The sequence below is a fragment of the Cetorhinus maximus genome, unplaced genomic scaffold (genome assembly GCF_964194155.1).
Source record: "Cetorhinus maximus unplaced genomic scaffold, sCetMax3.hap1.1 HAP1_SCAFFOLD_747, whole genome shotgun sequence".
Classification (NCBI taxonomy): Eukaryota; Metazoa; Chordata; class Chondrichthyes; order Lamniformes; family Cetorhinidae; genus Cetorhinus; species Cetorhinus maximus.
The window spans coordinates 47,736-65,337 of NW_027596689.1; the positions used below are offsets into that span (position 1 = coordinate 47,736).

Consider the following 17,602-nt stretch of genomic DNA (forward strand, 5'->3'; position numbering starts at 1 on the left):
GAAGTTCCCTCATAATTACCGTATTACCCTTGTTACATGCACCCCTTTAACTTCCTGATTTATTCCGTGCTCAACATTGCTACCATGGTTTGGTGGCCTCTAAACAACTCCTATCGATGTTTGCTGCCCTCTGCTGTTCCTTAGCTCCACCCAATCTGATCCTACATCTTGATCTTCTGATCTAAGATCCTCTCTCACTAACATACCGATCCCATCCTTTATTAACAGCGCTACCCCACCTCCTTTTTCCTTTTTTTTTTGCCTATGCTTCCTAAATGTCGAACGCCCTTGAACGTTCAGCTCCCCGCTTTGGTCACCCTGAAGCCACGTCTCTGTGACGGCGACGAGGTCACGCCCGTTTACATCTATTTGAGCCATCGATTCCTCTACTTTTTTTTGTTTTTTTGGCGAATGCGTTCGGGTGGAGAGCCTTTAAATACCAACCAGAGAATGGGCCGTTTTGGATCCAGTGTCGTGCAATGAGAAAAGGGCTAATTGATAATCTCATTGTAAAGGAGCCTTTAGGGAAGAGTGATCATAAAATGAGGAGGAATTTACATCAAGTTTGAAAACCATGCGGTTCAATCAGAAACTAGGTCCTTAGATCCAAACAAAGGAAACTACGAAGACAGGAGGGGCAAGTTGGCTGCGGTAGATTGGGGAAGTACATTAAAATGTTTGAAGGCATTTGAAGAATTCGTGCATGGGTTGGCCACACATATTACCTTACTTTAAGGCACAAAAGTCCAGTAGGACAGGTACCCAACCAACCATGGCTACCTGGAGAATTGAAAGATTGTATTAGATCAAAGTGCCCCATGAATCTCTCCTTTTGCTCTTGTCTCTCTCTCCCTTTCTCTGCCTCATTTTCTACGTCCCTCTCCCGCTCTCTCACCTTGGCTCTCCATCGCCTCCTCTCCGCCCCGCAGGTCGCCTACGATCAGTTCGCGAGGCGCGTCTTCTTCCTCCTCCTCCTCCTCCTCCTCTTCCTCCTCCTCCTCCTCCTCCTCCTCCTCCTCCTCTCCGTTGCCGTGACCCCGTGACCCCTGGCCGGCCCTGACGCCCTCGGCGGCCTGCTCGGGGCACCTGAGCAGGAGCGAGGTGACGTGCTCCGGCAGGCTGACCGAGAAGGGGCCGGAGATGTGCATGGCCGCCCGCTTGTCGGCCCGCTGCCTGGCCGCCTTGGCCGAGCGGGGGGAGTCCAAACCCGCCCGGAGGACGGGCCCGGGCTCCCCGCCGGGGGGTGCCAGGGGGAGCAGCACCTCGGGCCCCAGGGAGGAGAAGGCCAGCTCGTGACGGGCTGGGGAGCCGAGACGCACGGACCCGAAGCTGTCGCGCCGGCCGATGACCGCGTGGTGAGGCTTGTGGTCTTCCAGTGCCGGAGAGATACCTGCCGGAGAGAGAGAGAGAGGTTGGACCGCAGTTAGACTGACAGAGAGATGGATGCTGTGGGGGCGTTGGTGGGGGTGGGGTCGGGGGGTGAGGAAGGCCATTGGGGGTGGGGGAAGAGAGGGAAGAAAGCAGAGGGAGAGGACTCGATTGCAAGGGGACGCGTATACAAGTAGGGAAGGTGAGCGGCCATTGTACACGTGACTCCACACCCAGAGTCCTGTGAGCAGCATTGCTCTCCTTACTTCAGGAGGGAGGTGGGTGCACTGGGGGGCAGTTCGGAGGAGGTTCACTCGGCCGGTTCCTGGGAAGAAGGGGGGTTTGTCCTACGAGGAGAGGTTGAGCAGATTGGGGTCTGTGCTCCCAGCAGATCAGAAGAACGAGAGGCGACCTTATTGGAACATCTCAGGTTCTGAGGGAGCGCGACAGGGTAGATGCTGAAAGGATATTTCCCCCCACTCCTTTTGGGGTGGAATCCAGAAGGGGTGGAGACCCAGTTTGAGAATAAGGGGCCTTCCAAAGATAAGAGGGGAGGAGGAATTCCCTCTCTCAGAGGGTAGCTGGTCTGTGGAATCCTCTTCCCCACAGGGCAGGGGAGACTGGGTCAGCGAATATATTCAAGGCCGATTTCGGCAGAGTTCTGGTCGACGAGGGAGGGGGGAGGTGGTCGAGGGTCAAGGAGGCAGACGGGGAAGTGCGGTTCAGGCCACAACCAGATCAGCCGGGATCTTACTGAACAGCAGAGCAGGCTCGAGGGGCCGAATGGGCACCCCACTCCTGCTGGCTCTGAGGCTTCGTCGAGGGAAGGAGAGGGAGGAGGGCTGGGAGAGAGAGAATGGAGAAAGAGGGAGGGAAGGGAGAAGCTTGAGGGAGATGGGAGAAGGGGAGGGAGAGCGCGAGGGAGGGAAGAAAAGACAGGAGAGGGAGGGAGGAGAGACAGATTGTGACAGAGTGAAAGTGGGCAGCAAATGGAGGGGCAGAGGTAAGGGAGGGGATAAACCGACGGAGAAGCTAAGGAGAAACTTTCAGGGAGGAGGGGAAGGAAAGGATTGAGGGAGAGTGTGAGAGAGAGAGGAAGGAGAAGGAGGAGAGAGGGACTGAGGTGAAGGAGATAGAAAGAAGGAGGAACTTGAAAGAGAGAGAAGGTGCAGCAACGATATACATGAGGGGTTTGGACATTATAAGAAGCAGCGCCCACAACCAGGGAGCCCTCCTGGCCAACAGTGTGAGGCTGATAGAGGTTTACCATCATCGGTGAACGGAACTGAGCTGAGGGAATCCATACTCTTTGCAGGCCGCAGGTTCCTTGTATCAGATTTCACATCTGGAAGACCAACAGGGTAAGGAAGGAGTTAGGATGAAAAGTGCACTTCACTCCCACTGTCCACAATCCCAATGGACCCAAACCCCTTCCCATTCACTCCCACTGTCCACAATCCCAATGGACCCAAACCCCTTCCCATTCACTCCCACTGTCCACAATCCCAATGGACCCAAACCCCTTCCCGTTCACTCCCACTGTCCACAATCCCAATGGACCCAAACCCCTTCCCGTTCACTCCCACTGTCCACAATCCCAATGGACCCAAACCCCTTCCCGTTCACTCCCACTGTCCACAATCCCAATGGACCCAAACCCCTTCCCATTCACTCCCACTGTCCACAATCCCAATGCACCCAAACTCCTTCCCATTCACTCCCACTGTCCACAATCCCAATGGACCCAAACCCCTTCCCATTCACTCCCACTGTCCACAATCCCAATGGACCCAAACCCCTTCCCATTCACTCCCTCTGTCCACAATCCCAATGGACCCAAACCCCTTCCCGTTCACTCCCACTGTCCACAATCCCAATGGAACCAAACCCCTTCCCGTTCACTCCCACTGTCCACAATCCCAATGGACCCAAACCCCTTCCCATTCACTCCCACTGTCCACAATCCCAATGGACCCAAACCCCTTCCCGTTCACTCCCACTGTCCACAATCCCAATGGACCCAAACCCCTTCCCGTTCACTCCCACTGTCCACAATCCCAATGGACCCAAACCCCTTCCCATTCACTCCCACTGTCCACAATCCCAATGCACCCAAACTCCTTCCCATTCACTCCCACTGTCCACAATCCCAATGGACCCAAACCCCTTCCCATTCACTCCCACTGTCCACAATCCCAATGGACCCAAACCCCTTCCCATTCACTCCCTCTGTCCACAATCCCAATGGACCCAAACCCCTTCCCGTTCACTCCCACTGTCCACAATCCCAATGGAACCAAACCCCTTCCCGTTCACTCCCACTGTCCACAATCCCAATGGACCCAAACCCCTTCCCATTCACTCCCACTGTCCACAATCCCAATGGATCCAGACCCCTTCCCATTCACTCCCACTGTCCACAATCCCAATGCACCCAAACTCCTTCCCATTCACTCCCACTGTCCACAATCCCAATGGACCCAAACCCCTTCCCATTCACTCCCACTGTACACAATCCCAATGGACCCAAACCCCTTCCCATTCACACCCACTGTCAACAATCCCAATGGACCCAAACCCCTTCCCGTTCACTCCCACTGTCCACAATCCCAATGGACCCAAACCCCTTCCCATTCAATCCCAGACTGTACAAGCCCTCCATCATTCTCACTGCCCCTCTTTTCCTACCCCTGTGCCCTCCTGCCCCTGATGGTGCTCTCTGCCCCCCATGGCCTGTCATGCAGAGATCACCATCTCTCAGGACTCACCTTTCTCATCGTTTCTGTGGGCTTTCCGTTTGGAATCTGTTCCCGAACGCCCAAGGTTGAAGATTGATTTCCACTTCTTCACTTTCAGTGATCCTTTCCGCCTAGATATATCACAGAATCACAGAATCACAGAGCAGAAGAGGCCCTTCGGCCCATCGAGTCTGCACCGACACGTGAGAAACACCTGACCTACCCACCTAATCCCATTGACCAGCACTTGGCCCATAGCCTTGAATGTTGTGACGTGCCAAGTGCTCATCCAGGTACTTTTTAAAGGATGTGAGGCAACCCGCCTCCACCACCCTCCCAGGCAGTGCATTCCAGACCCTCACCACCCTCTGGGTAAAAAATCTTTTCCTCACATCCCCCCTAAACCTCCTGCCCCTCACCTTGAACTTATGTCCCCTCGTGACTGACCCCTCAACTAAGGGGAACAGCTGCTCCCTATCCACCCTGTCCATACCCCTCATAATCTTGTACACCTCGATCAGGTCGCCCCTCAGTCTTCTCTACTCCAACGAAAACAACCCAAGTCTATCCAACCTCTCTTCATAACTTAAATGTTTCATCCCAGGCAACATCCTGGTGAATCTCCTCTGCACCCCCTCCAGTGCAATCACATCCTTCCTATAATGTGGCGACCAGAACTGCACACAGTACTCCAGCTGTGGCCTCACCAAAGTTCTATACAACTCCAACATGACCTCCCTACTTTTGGAATTTATGCCTTGATTGATAAAGGCAAGTGTCCCATATGCCTTTTTCACCACCCCACTAACATGTCCCTCCGCCTTCAGAGATCTATGGACACACACGCCAAGGTCCCTATGTTCCTCAGAACTTCCTAGTGCCATGCTGTTCATTGAATACTTCCTTGTCAAATTACTCCTTCCAAAGTGTACCACCTCACACATTTCAGGGTTAAATTCCATCTGCCACTTATCTGCCCATTTGACCATCCCGCCTATATCTTCCTGTAGCCCAAGACTTTCAACCTCACTGTTAACCACCCGACCAATCTTTGTGTCGCCCGCAAACTTACTAATCCTACCCCCCCACATAGTCATCTATGTTGTTTATATAAATGACGAATAATAGGGGACCCAGCACAGATCCCTGTGGTACACCACTGGACACTGGCTTCCAGTCACTAAAGCATCCTTCTGTCATCACCCTCTGCCTCCTACAACTAAGCCAATTTTGAATCCACCTTATCAAATTACCCTGTATCCCATGTGCCTTTCCCTTCTTTATAAGTCTCCCATGTGGGACCTTGTCAAAGGCTTTGCTGAAATCCATATAAACTACATCCACTGCACAACCCTCATCTACACACCTGGTCACCTCCTCAAAAAATTCAGTCAAATTTGTTAGACATGACCTCCCTCTGACAAAGCCATGCTGACTATCCCTGATCAAACCTCTCATTCTTTTAATAAAACGCCCCAATCACGTCAATTAGATTCCAGTCTGTAACTCACTCCCGGGTATCTGTTATTCTATATATAAACCCCCTGAACCCCTCGATTAGATTCCAGTCTGTAACTCACTCCCGGGTATCTGTTATTCTATATATAAACCACCCCGAACCCCTCAATTAGATTCCAGTCTGTAACTCACTCCCAGGTATCTGTTATTCTATATATAAACTACCCGAACCCCTCGATCAGATTCCAGTCTGTAACTCACTCCCGGGTATCTGTTATTCTATATATAAACCACCCCGAACCCCTCGATCAGATTCCAGACTGTAACTCACTCCCGGTTATCTGTTAATCTATATATAAACCACCCCGAACCCCTCGATTAGATTCCAGTCTGTAACTCACTCCCGGGTATCTGTTATTCTATATATAAACCACCCCGAACCCCTCGATTAGATTCCAGTCTGTAACTCACTCCCGGGTATCTGTTATTCTATATATAAACCACCCCGAACCCCTCGATTAGATTCCAGTCTGTAACTCACTCCCGGGTATCTGTTATTCTATATATAAACCACCCTGAACCCCTCGATTAGATTCCAGTCTGTAACTCACTCCCGGGTATCTGTTATTCTATATATAAACCACCCCGAACCCCTCGATTAGATTCCAGTCTGTAACTCACTCCCGGTTATCTGTTATTCTATATATAAACCACCCCGAACCCTTCGATTAGATTCCAGTCTGTAACTCACTCCCGGGTATCTGTTATTCTATATATAAACCACCCCGAACCCCTCGATCAGATTCCAGTCTGTAACTCACTCCCGGGTATCTGTTATTCTATATATAAACCACCCCGAACCCCTCGATCAGATTCCAGACTGTAACTCACTCCCGGTTATCTGTTAATCTATATATAAACCACCCCGAACCCCTCGATTAGATTCCAGTCTGTAACTCACTCCCGGGTATCTGTTATTCTATATATAAACCACCCTGAACCCCTCGATTAGATTCCAGTCTGTAACTCACTCCCGGGTATCTGTTATTCTATATATAAACCACCCCGAACCCTTCGATTAGATTCCAGTCTGTAACTCACTCCCGGGTATCTGTTATTCTATATATAAACCCCCCCCGAACCCCTCGATTAGATTCCAGTCTGTAACTCACTCCCGGGTATCTGTTATTCTATATATAAACCCCCCCGAACCCCTCGATTAGACTCCAGTCTGTAACTCACTCCCGGGTATCTGTTATTCTATATATAAACCCCCCCCGAACCCCTCGATTAGATTCCAGTCTGTAACTCACTCCCGGGTATCTGTTATTCTATATATAAACCACCCCGAACCCCTCGATTAGATTCCAGTCTGTAACTCACTCCCGGGTATTGGAGAGTTCAAGTGCAGATGTTGATGTTAGTCACACTCACCCCCTACCCCGCACCACCCACCACCCTCACTGCCCTCGGGAGCTCTCCTGGTCTGAGTGACTTCCCCCGCTCCCACCTTCCTCCTTCTCTCTCCTCTCTCACCGCTTGCCCCTCACCCTCGGCCACCCCCACGCTCGCCCACACCGTACTTGTTGTCCGGCAGCTCGATGATGGAGTGATACGGCCGGATCGCAGGGGGTCCATCTCCCAGGTGAAGGATGTGTGGAATCCGACAGGCACCTTCCTCGTACACCAAGCTCGGAGCAGAGCCCGCGGAGGACAGAGACTTCCGCCTGTCATCGGCCAGCAGCCCTGCCGAGAGAGCGTCGGAGATCCCGTGAGGGGAGCGTGGACAGAGAGAGAGTGAGTGGGAGACAGAGCAGGAGAGAGGGAGGGGAGTCCGAGGGGAGCCTGGAGAGAGAGATGGGAGAAGAGAGGAGGAGAGAACGTGAGGGGAGCGCGGTCAGCGAGAGAGTGAGTGGGAGGCAGAGCAGGAGAGAGGGAGGAGAGAACGAGAGGGGAGCTTGGCCAGGGAGAGAGAGAGATAGGGGGAGAGAGGAGGAGAGAACGTGAGGGGAGCTTGGCCAGGGAGAGAGAGAGATAGGGGAAGAGAGGAGGAGAGAACGTGAGGGGAGCTTGGCCAGGGAGAGAGAGAGATAGGGGGAGAGAGGAGGAGAGAACGTGAGGGGAGCTTGGCCAGGGAGAGAGAGATAGGGGAAGAGAGGAGGAGAGAACGTGAGGGGACCTTGGCGAGGGAGAGAGAGATAGGGGAAGAGAGGAGGAGAGAACGTGAGGGGACCTTGGCGAGGGAGAGAGAGATAGGGGAAGAGAGGAGGAGAGAACGTGAGGGGAGGTTGGCCAGGGAGAGAGAGATAGGGGAAGAGAGGAGGAGAGAACGTGAGGGGAGCGCGGACAGAGAGAGAGAAGGAGCAAAGTGACCATTGGAAAGAGACCGGGGGGATGGGGAGAGAAAGAGAGTGAATGTGAGGGGGTTGTTGAGGGAGAGTGGAAGAGATCAAGAGTGTAGGAGGGAGGGACAGAGAGATAGAAAGGGGGAGCGAGGGAGTCACCGGAGGAGGAACAGATGAGGGACCAAAGGATAGCGGGATGGCAGGTTTAGAGGAATGAAGGCAATGGTGAGTCAGTGTGGTCTGGAGACTCCAGGTTTGGGAGAAGGTGGGATCGAGGGATCAGGGAGAAGGTGAGCGTGTGGGATCGAGGGATCAGGGAGAAGGTGGGCGGGTGGGATCGAGGGATCAGGGAGAAGGTGGGATCGAGGGATCGGAGAGAAGGTGGGCGGGTGGGATCGAGGGATCGGGGAGAAGGTGGGCGTGTGGGATCGAGGGATCGGGGAGAAGGTGGACGGGTGGGATCGAGGGATCGGGGAGAAGGTGGGCGGGTGGGATCGAGGGATCGGGGAGAAAGTGGGCGGGTGTGATCGAGGGATCGGGGAGAAGGTGGGCGGGTGTGATCGAGGGATCGGGGAGAAGGTGGGAGGGTGGGATCGAGGGATCGGGGAGAAGGTGGGCGGGTGGGATCGAGGGATCGGGGAGAAGGTGGGCGGGTGGGATCCAGGGATCGGGAAGGAGGTGGGCGGGTGGGATCGAGGGATCGGGGAGAAGGTGGGCGGGTGGGATCGAGGGATCGGGGAGAAGGTGGGATCGAGGGATCGGGGAGAAGGTGGGCGGGTGGGATCGAGGGATCGGGGAGAAGGTGGGATCGAGGGATCGGGGAGAAGGTGGGCGGGTGGGATCGAGGGATCGGGGAGAAGGTGGGATCGAGGGATCGGGGAGAAGGTGGGCGGGTGGGATCGAGGGATCGGGGAGAAGGTGGGTTGATGTGGGTTTTATGATTGTGCCACATAGAGAGATGGACAGACACTGTGTGGCCTCATTACCATGATCCGAGGCGAGGTTCTTGCTGTCGAATAGCTGCTCCACATGGTTGAGGATGAACTCTACAACGATGGACTGTACGCGAACCTCCATGAAGGCCGCCGTCCCATTGAACCCCGATGATTCAATTTCCTTTGACCTGGGATAGAGGCAGCGCAGGGTTAAACCAACCTCCGACCTCCAGCCCCTCAGCCTCGTGTCCCTCCACCGCTCCCGCTTTCTCTTCCCCCCCCCACCTCCGCTAACACCTCTGCACCTGGGACTCGGTGCCGCACGCCAGTCTGCCACGCAACATCAATGTCAGGGCCCGGGGGAGGCCACTCAGCCCTCTGACCCTTCCCGGCCCTTTAACGAGCTTGTGGCTGACCCTCGGGACCAAGTGCCACATGCCTCACCCCCACCGACCCCCGGGTCCCTCAGTCAGCCTAGCGCAGGAAAGTCTGGCCCTCTCGGTCTGGAACGCACTCCACAGCAGCTGAGTCGGCACTCTGGGTAGCCACTTAGCGGGATCTTGCTGTGCATGCGTTGGTGCCTTCCAGAGGATACGTGGGTCGCTGGCGAGGACTTAAATATTGCTCGTGCCTCAACTGCTCATCCAGAAAGCGGTGCCGAGCGACCGTGGCGAATACCCTCGAGTGATAGGCTCCCTCAGCCATTTCCGAGATGAGTAACAACTCAACCTCACTGTGGGTCTGGAGTCACGTGTAGGCCAGACTTTGTCTGAAGGACATCCTGAACCCAGGTGGACTATTTCCGACGCCGGTCAGTGTCACGGCAACTTTTACCAACACTTTCTTTTATCCCCGGCTTAATAATTAACTCAGTTTAAATTTCAAAAGGGTCGGTGACAGGATTCGGGCCCAAGTCTCTGGGTCTGGTGGTGAAGGAAGACGTACCTGAGAAGGTTTGGGGCCCAGACGATGGCCAGGTTTCGGGCGTGCATGTTGGTCTCCGAGCTGTGGGAAGCCATTCGGAGTAAATGTCGCATCAAATACTCCAACGTCCTGGAGAGAGGGGGAGAGAGGGAGGGAGAGAGAGAGGGAGAGGGAGAGAGAGGGGGGGAGAGAGAGAGGGAGAAGGAGAGAGGGGGAGAGAAAGAGGGAGAGAGGGAGAGAGGGACAGAGAGAGAAAGGGAGGGAGAGAGAGAGAGAGGGAGAAGGAGAGAGGGGGAGAGAGGGAGAGGGAGAGAGTGAGGGAGAGAGGGACAGAGAGAGAGAGGGAGAGAAAGGGAGGGAGAGAGAGATGGAGAGAGGGACAGGGAGAGAGAGAGAGGGAGAGAGGGACAGAGAGAGAAAGGGAGGGAGAGAGAGAGAGGGAGAAGGAGAGAGGGGGAGAGAGGGAGAGGGAGAGAGTGAGGGAGAGAGGGACAGAGAGAGAGAGGGAGAGAAAGGGAGGGAGAGAGAGATGGAGAGAGGGACAGGGAGAGAGGGAGAGAGAGAGGGACAGAGAGAGAGGGAGAAAGGGAGAGAGAGAAAGAGATGGGGATGGAGAGGGGGAGAGAGAGGGAGAGAGACGGGGGAGAGAGAGGAAGAGAGAGAGGGAGAGAAGGGGAGAGGACGGGGAGAGAGAGGGAGAGAAAGAAAGGGAGAGAGAGAGGGAAAGAGAGAGGGATGGAGCAAGAGGGAGGGACAGAGAGAGAGAGAAAGTTGGAGAGAGAGAGGGGGAGAGAGCACAATTTAAACCTGACATCTTCAATCTGCGATCACGTACACAAGAAGGAGATGTTGGGGTCAGTACTGAGGGAGTGCCGCACTGTCGGAGGGTCAGTACTGAGGGAGTGCTGCACTGTGGGAGGGTCAGTACTGAGGGAGTGCTGCACTGTCGGAGGGTCAGTACTGAGGGAGTGCTGCACTGTCGGAGGGTCAGTACTGAGGGAGTGCTGCACTGTCGGAGGGTCAGTACTGAGAGAGTCCTGAACTGTCGGAGGGTCAGTACTGAGGGAGTGCTGCACTGTTGGAGGGTCAGTACTGAGGGAGAGCGGCACTGTGGGAGGGTCAGTACTGAGGGAGTGCTGCACTGTTGGAGGGTCAGTACTGAGGGAGAGCGGCACTGTGGGAGGGTCAGTACTGAGGGAGTGCTGCACGGTCGGAGGGTCAGTACTGAGGGAGTGCTGCACGGTCGGAGGGTCAGTACTGAGGGAGCGCTGCACTGTCGGAGGGTCAGTGCTGAGGGAGTGCTGCACGGTCGGAGGGTCAGTACTGAGGGAGTGCCGCACGGTCGGAGGGTCAGTACTGAGGGAGTGCTGCACTGTCAGAGGGTCAGTACTGAGGGAGTGCCGCACTGTCGGAGGGTCAGTACTGAGGGAGAGCGGCACTGTCGGAGTGTCAGTACTGAGGGAGTGCTGCACTGTGGGAGGGTCAGTACTGAGGGAGTGCTGCACTGTCGGAGGGTCAGTACTGAGGGAGTGCTGCACTGTCGGAGGGTCAGTACTGAGGGAGTGCTGCACTGTCGGAGGGTCAGTGCTGAGGGAGTGCTGCACTGTCGGAGGGTCAGTACTGAGGGAGTGCTGCACTGTCGGAGGGTCAGTACTGAGGGAGTGCTGCACTGTCGGAGGGTCAGTACTGAGGGAGTCCTGAACTGTCGGAGGGTCAGTACTGAGGGAGTGCTGCACTGTCGGAGGGTCAGTGCTGAGGGAGTGCTGCACTGTCGGTGGGTCAGTACTGAGGGAGTGCTGCACTGTTGGAGGGTCAGTACTGAGGGAGAGCGGCAATGTCGGAGGGTCAGTACTGAGGGAGTGCTGCACTGTGGGAGGGTCAGTACTGAGGGAGTGCTGCACTGTTGGAGGGTCAGTACTGAGGGAGAGCGGCAATGTCAGAGGGTCAGTACTGAGGGAGTGCTGCACTGTCGGAGGGTCAGTACTGAGGGAGAGCGGCAATGTCAGAGGGTCAGTACTGAGGGAGTCCTGAACTGTCGGAGGGTCAGTACTGAGGGAGTGCCGCACTGTCGGAGGGTCAGTACTGAGGGAGTGCCGCACTGTCGGAGGGTCAGTACGGAGGGAGTGCTGCACTGTCGGAGGGTCAGTACTGAGGGAGTGCCGCACTGTCGGAGGGTCAGTACTGAGGGAGTGCCGCACTGTCGGAGGGTCAGTACTGAGGGAGTGCCGCACTGTCGGAGGGTCAGTACTGAGGGAGTGCCGCACTGTCGGAGGGTCAGTACTGAGGGAGTGCCGCACTGTTGGAGGGTCAGTACTGAGGGAGAGCGGCAATGTCAGAGGGTCAGTACTGAGGGAGTGCTGCACTGTCGGAGGGTCAGTACTGAGGGAGAGCGGCAATGTCAGAGGGTCAGTACTGAGGGAGTCCTGAACTGTCGGAGGGTCAGTACTGAGGGAGTGCCGCACTGTCGGAGGGTCAGTACTGAGGGAGTGCCGCACTGTCGGAGGGTCAGTACGGAGGGAGTGCTGCACTGTCGGAGGGTCAGTACTGAGGGAGTGCCGCACTGTCGGAGGGTCAGTACTGAGGGAGTGCCGCACTGTCGGAGGGTCAGTACTGAGGGAGTGCCGCACTGTCGGAGGGTCAGTACTGAGGGAGTGCCGCACTGTCGGAGGGTCAGTACTGAGGGAGTGCCGCACTGTCGGAGGGTCAGTACTGAGGGAGTGCCGCACTGTCGGAGGGTCAGTACTGAGGGAGTGCCGCACTGTCGGAGGGTCAGTACTGAGGGAGTGCCGCACTGTCGGAGGGTCAGTACTGAGGGAGTGCCGCACTGTCGGAGGGTCAGTACTGAGGGAGTGCTGCACTGTCGGATGGTCAGTACTGAGGGAGTGCCGCACTGTCGGAGGGTCAGTACTGAGGGAGTGCCGCACTGTCGGAGGGTCAGTACTGAGGGAGTGCTGCACTGTCGGATGGTCAGTACTGAGGGAGTGCTGCACTGTCGGAGGGTCAGTACTGAGGGAGTGCTGCACTGTCATGGCTGCTCTATTTCAGGTTAGGTGATAACTGGCCGCCTGATCGGCCCATCGGGTGCACATTACAGGCGCCGATCTGCCATTGGAGATCAGGGGGGTTCAACATCGTGAGCTGGGGGTCAATATTTAACCCTTTATCGAAATTGTGAAGACGAACAGGTCCGATGTCCCTCACCAGAGATGTGGGAGATTGCTCTGTGTGTGAGATCCCTGCAAACTATCCTATGTTACAACAGATCAGGACAACACAAACCTGGGAGCACTGTGAACTATGAGGATCATGTAGAACTTCCAAAGGACACAGACAAGTGGGTGGGAAAGGGCGGACAGGTAGCAGATGAAGTCCAGTGCAGAGAAATGTGAAGTGATTCACTTTGGGAGGTAGGAACGTGGAGAGACAATATAAAGGAGGAGCAGGAGCAGAGGGATCTGGGTGTATATGTGCAGAAGTCATTGATGGTGGCAGGAAAAGTGGGAGAGCGCAGTTAATAAGGCACCCAGTATCCTGGGATTTATTAATAGGGACACACAGTACAAGAGCAAAGAGGTCATGTTGAACTTGGATAGAGCACTCATTCAGCCTCAGCTGGAGTATCGTGTCCGGTTCTGGGCTCCGCACTTTAGGAAGGATGTGGAGGCATTGGAGAGAGAGTGCGGAAAAGATTCACGAGACTGGTTCCAGGGATGAGGAACTTCAGTGACGTGGACAGATTGGAGAAGTTGGGACTGTTCTCCATGGAGAAGGGGAGGCTGAGAGGAGATCTGATAGAGGTATTGAAAATCGTGAGGGGTCTGGACAGAGTAGGCAGAGAGAAACCGTTCCCATTGGTGGAAGGAGCGGGAGCGAGAGGGACACAGATTTAAGGTGATTGGTGGAAGGAGCAATGGCGATATGAGGAAAAACTCTCTCAGGCGGTGAGTGGTTTGGGTCTGGAATGCGCTGCCCGAGAGTGTGGTGGAGGCAGGTTCCATCGAGGTTCAACAGGGAACGAGACTGTTATCGGAGAAGGGAGAGTGAGCAGGGTTACGGGGAGAAGGCGAGGGAGAGTGACACCGAGTGAAAAGCTCATTCGGAGAGCCGGTATAGGCACGATGGGCTGAGTGGCCTCATTCCGCACCATAACCACTCGGTCACCCTGTGCCAAAATTTCCAAAAGCGCTTAGTTGCCTGCGGAGCACATCGGGATGTCCGGACGATGTAAATATTGCGACGCAAAGGACGATCACTCAGTTCAATGTGTGGCACTGGGAAAGAGTTTGACCCAGCGCCCATGGGAGGTCCAGCCTGGACAGGGGTCAGCCAATGGGGGAGCCGGGCAGCAATGGGGGGGACTCATAGGCAGATGAGAGATGCCAAAAGCAGACCATTCAAAGGCGATGTGAAAGATCCCTCCCACCTCAAAGAAATTCATCAAACTGCATACCTGTAATGACCGATCGGAAGATCTTGCAAGACACTCCGAATCTTCAGTAACCTGTCCTCTTCTAACTGTGTGTTAACCGCGTCCTACAGTTCATAAATGATGAAGAGGGAAGGAGAGTTAGAACAGAGAGAAACACTTGGACAACAACAACGGCAGTGTAGAGGGAGCTTTACTCTGTATCTAACCCCGTGCTGTACCTGTCCTGGGAGTGTTTGATGGGGACAGTGTAGAGGGAGCGTTACTCTGTATCTAACCCCGTGCTGTACCTGTCCTGGGAGTGTTTGATGGGGACAGTGTAGAGGGAGATTTACTCTGTATCTAACCCCGTGCTGTACCTGTCCTGGGAGTGTTTGATGGGGACAGTGTAGAGGGAGATTTACTCTGTATCTAACCCCGTGCTGTACCTGTTCTGGGAGTGTTTGATGGGGACAGTGTAGAGGGAGCTTTACTCTGTATCTAACCCCGTGCTGTACCTGTCCTGGGAGTGTTTGATGGAGACAGTGTAGAGGGAGATTTACTCTGTATCTAACCCCGTGCTGTACCTGTCCTGGGAGTGTTTGATGGGGACAGTGTAGAGGGAGATTTACTCTGTATCTAACCCCATGCTGTACCTGTCCTGGGAGTGTTTGATGGGGACAGTGTAGAGGGAGCTTTACTCTGTATCTCGCCCCGTGCTGTACCTGTCCTGGGAATGTTTGATGGTGACAGTGTAGAGGGATCTTTACTCTGTATCTAACCCCGTGCTGTGCCTGTCCTGGGAGTGTTTGATGGGGACAGTGTAGAGGGAGATTTACTCTGTATCTAACCCCGTGCTGTACCTGTCCTGGGAGTGTTTGATGGGGACGGTGTAGAGGGAGATTTACTCTGTACCTCACCCCCGGTAGAAAGTGTCCAATGAACTTACTGCGAATTTATCGTAGAGCTGGTACATAAGCAATGGATTGGGTAATTCACGGAAGTAAGCTTTACAGAGGGAGCTGACACAGTGAATGTCCTGTAAGTAAACGTCCTTGGAGAGATCAGCTGACTTTTCACTGTCAAATTCCTGTCTGTGGGACAACGGAGAGATAATGAATGATGTGAATGCATCCAGAGACCTTCAGTGCCACAGAGACACAAACCAGAGGGAGAGAGGCAGAGGGAGAGCGAGTGAGGGTGGAACAGAGAGAGAGAGAGAAGAAGAGAGAGGGTATAGGTCGAGGGGGAGAGAGCAAAACAAAGAACAAAGAATAAAGAAAAGTACAGCACAGGAACAGGCCCTTCGGCCCTCCAAGCCTGCGCCCATCATATTGCCCATCAACTAAAACACTTTGCACTTCCGGGGTCCGTATCCCTCTATTCCCATCCTATTCATGTATTTGTCAAGCTGCCTCTTAAACATCACTATCGTACCTGCTTCCACCACCTCCTCTGGCAGCGAATTCCAGACACTCACTACCCTCTGCGTAAAAAACTTGCCCCGCACATCTCCTCTATAGTTTTCTCCTCTCACCTTAAATCTATGTCCCCTAGTAATTGACTCTTCCACCCTGGGAAAAAACTTCTGACTATCTACTCTGTCCATGCCACTCATCATTTTGTAAACTCCTATCAAGTCGCCCCCTCAATCTCCGTCGCTCTAGTGAGAACAATCCGAGTTTCTCCAACCTCTCCTCATAGCTAGTAACCTCCAGACCAGGCAGCATCCTGGTAAACCTCCTCTGCACCCTCTCCAACGCCTCCATATCCTTCTGGTAATGTGGCGACCAGAATTGCACGTAATATTCCAAGTGAGGCCTAACCAAGGTTCTATACAACTGCAGCATGACTTCCCAGCTTTTATACTCAATACCCCTGCCGATGAAGGCAAGCATGCCATATGCCTTCCTGACTACCTTATCCACCTGCGTTGCCACTTTCAGTGACCTGTGGACCTGTACACCCAGATCCCTCTGCCTGTCGATGCATTTAAGGGTTCTGCCATTTACTGTATAATTCCTGCCTGTATTAGACTTTCCAAAATGCATTACCTCACATTTGTCCGGATTAAACTCCATCTGCCATTTCTCCGCCCAAGTCTCCAACCGATCTATATCCCGTTGTATCCTTTGACAATCCTCTTCACCATCTGCAACTCCTCCAACCTTAGTGTCGTCTGCAAACTTACTAATTAGCCCAGTTACATTTTCCTCCAAATCATTTTTGTATACTACAAACAGCAAAGGTCCCAGCACAGATCCCTGTGGAACTCCACTAGTCACAGCTCTCCATTCAGAAAAGCACCCTTCCGCTGCTACCCTCTGTCTTCTATGACCAAGCCAATTCTGTATCCATCTTGCCAGCTCACCTCTGATCCCGTGCGACTTTACCTTCTGTACCAGTCTGCCATGAGGGACCTTGTCAAAGGCCTTACTGAAATCCATGTATATAACATCCACAGCCCACAGCAAGAGACAGAGAGAGAGGCAGAGAGGTCGAGAGGGACAGAGAGGCTGAAAGAGAGAAAGGCCGTGAGAGTGAGAGAGAGACAGTGTGAGAGAGAGGGTGTGAGAGAGAGAGATGGAGCGAGGGAGAGATTAAAAGAGCAACAAAGACGAAGAGAGAGAGAGAGGGAGAGCAGAAAAAGTAAGATCAAATGGGAGACAGAAAGGTGAGACAGTGAGAGGGGGAAAGTGGGACCGAGAGAGAGGGACAAAGAGAGATAGAGATAGACGAATGAAGATGGAGGGAGAGAAACAAAGAGACAGAGAGACAGATTGAGACTGAGAAAGGGTCAGAGGGAGAGGGAGACAGAGACAGAGAGAGAGAGAGTGTCTCAAGGAGAGACAGATTGAGACTGAGAAAGGGTCAGAGGGAGAGGGAGACAGAGACAGAGAGACAGATTGAGAATGAGAAAGGGACAGAGGGAGAGGGAGACAGAGACAGAGAGAGTGTCTGAAGGAGAGACAGAGAGACAGATTGAGACTGAGAAAGGGACAGAGGGAGAGGGAGACAGAGACAGAGAGAGAGAGAGTGTCTGAAGGAGAGACAGAGAGACAGATTGAGAATGAGAAAGGGACAGAGGGAGAGGGAGACAGAGACAGAGAGAGTGTCTGAAGGAGAGACAGAGAGACAGATTGAGACTGAGGAAGGGACAGAGGGAGAGGGAGACAGAGACAGAGAGACAGAGAGTGTCTGAAGGAGAGACAGAGAGAAAGAGAGGGGGACGGAAGGAGTGACACAGAGAGAGAGGTGCAAATAGCGAGAGGCTATTGAATGTAATGACAGACCTGAGTTTCTGGATGTTTGAAGATACACCAGAGAGTCGATAGATCCCGTCAACAACTCCGTGTTCCTCAATGAATTCTGTACAACTCCTTAACACCTGCGGGACTGAGGAATGAGTTAGTGAGCAGAGATCCAGTC

The 17,602-nt window shown here is 53.9% G+C and overlaps 1 protein-coding gene across 2 annotated transcripts in view; it reads right to left on the reverse strand.

Moving 5' to 3' along the window:
• Positions 1-260: 260 nt before the first annotated feature.
• The window catches only part of LOC144674673 (rho GTPase-activating protein 30-like), a 123,250-nt gene continuing 105,908 nt past the window's right edge, over positions 261-17,602 (reverse strand). Inside the window, exons 2-10 of one of the 2 annotated variants that reach the window (XM_078535915.1) lie at positions 17,467-17,569; positions 15,123-15,267; positions 14,219-14,301; positions 9,790-9,897; positions 8,896-9,032; positions 7,148-7,310; positions 4,137-4,237; positions 2,636-2,713; positions 261-1,390 (exon numbers count right to left, since the gene is read on the reverse strand). In XM_078535915.1, the coding sequence (XP_078392041.1) occupies positions 864-1,390; positions 2,636-2,713; positions 4,137-4,237; positions 7,148-7,310; positions 8,896-9,032; positions 9,790-9,897; positions 14,219-14,301; positions 15,123-15,267; positions 17,467-17,569 (1,445 nt within the window). In that variant the 3' untranslated portion in view covers positions 261-863. The remainder of the gene's footprint in view (positions 1,391-2,635; positions 2,714-4,136; positions 4,238-7,147; positions 7,311-8,895; positions 9,033-9,789; positions 9,898-14,218; positions 14,302-15,122; positions 15,268-17,466; positions 17,570-17,602) is intronic. The other variant, XM_078535916.1, reaches the window with a different exon arrangement.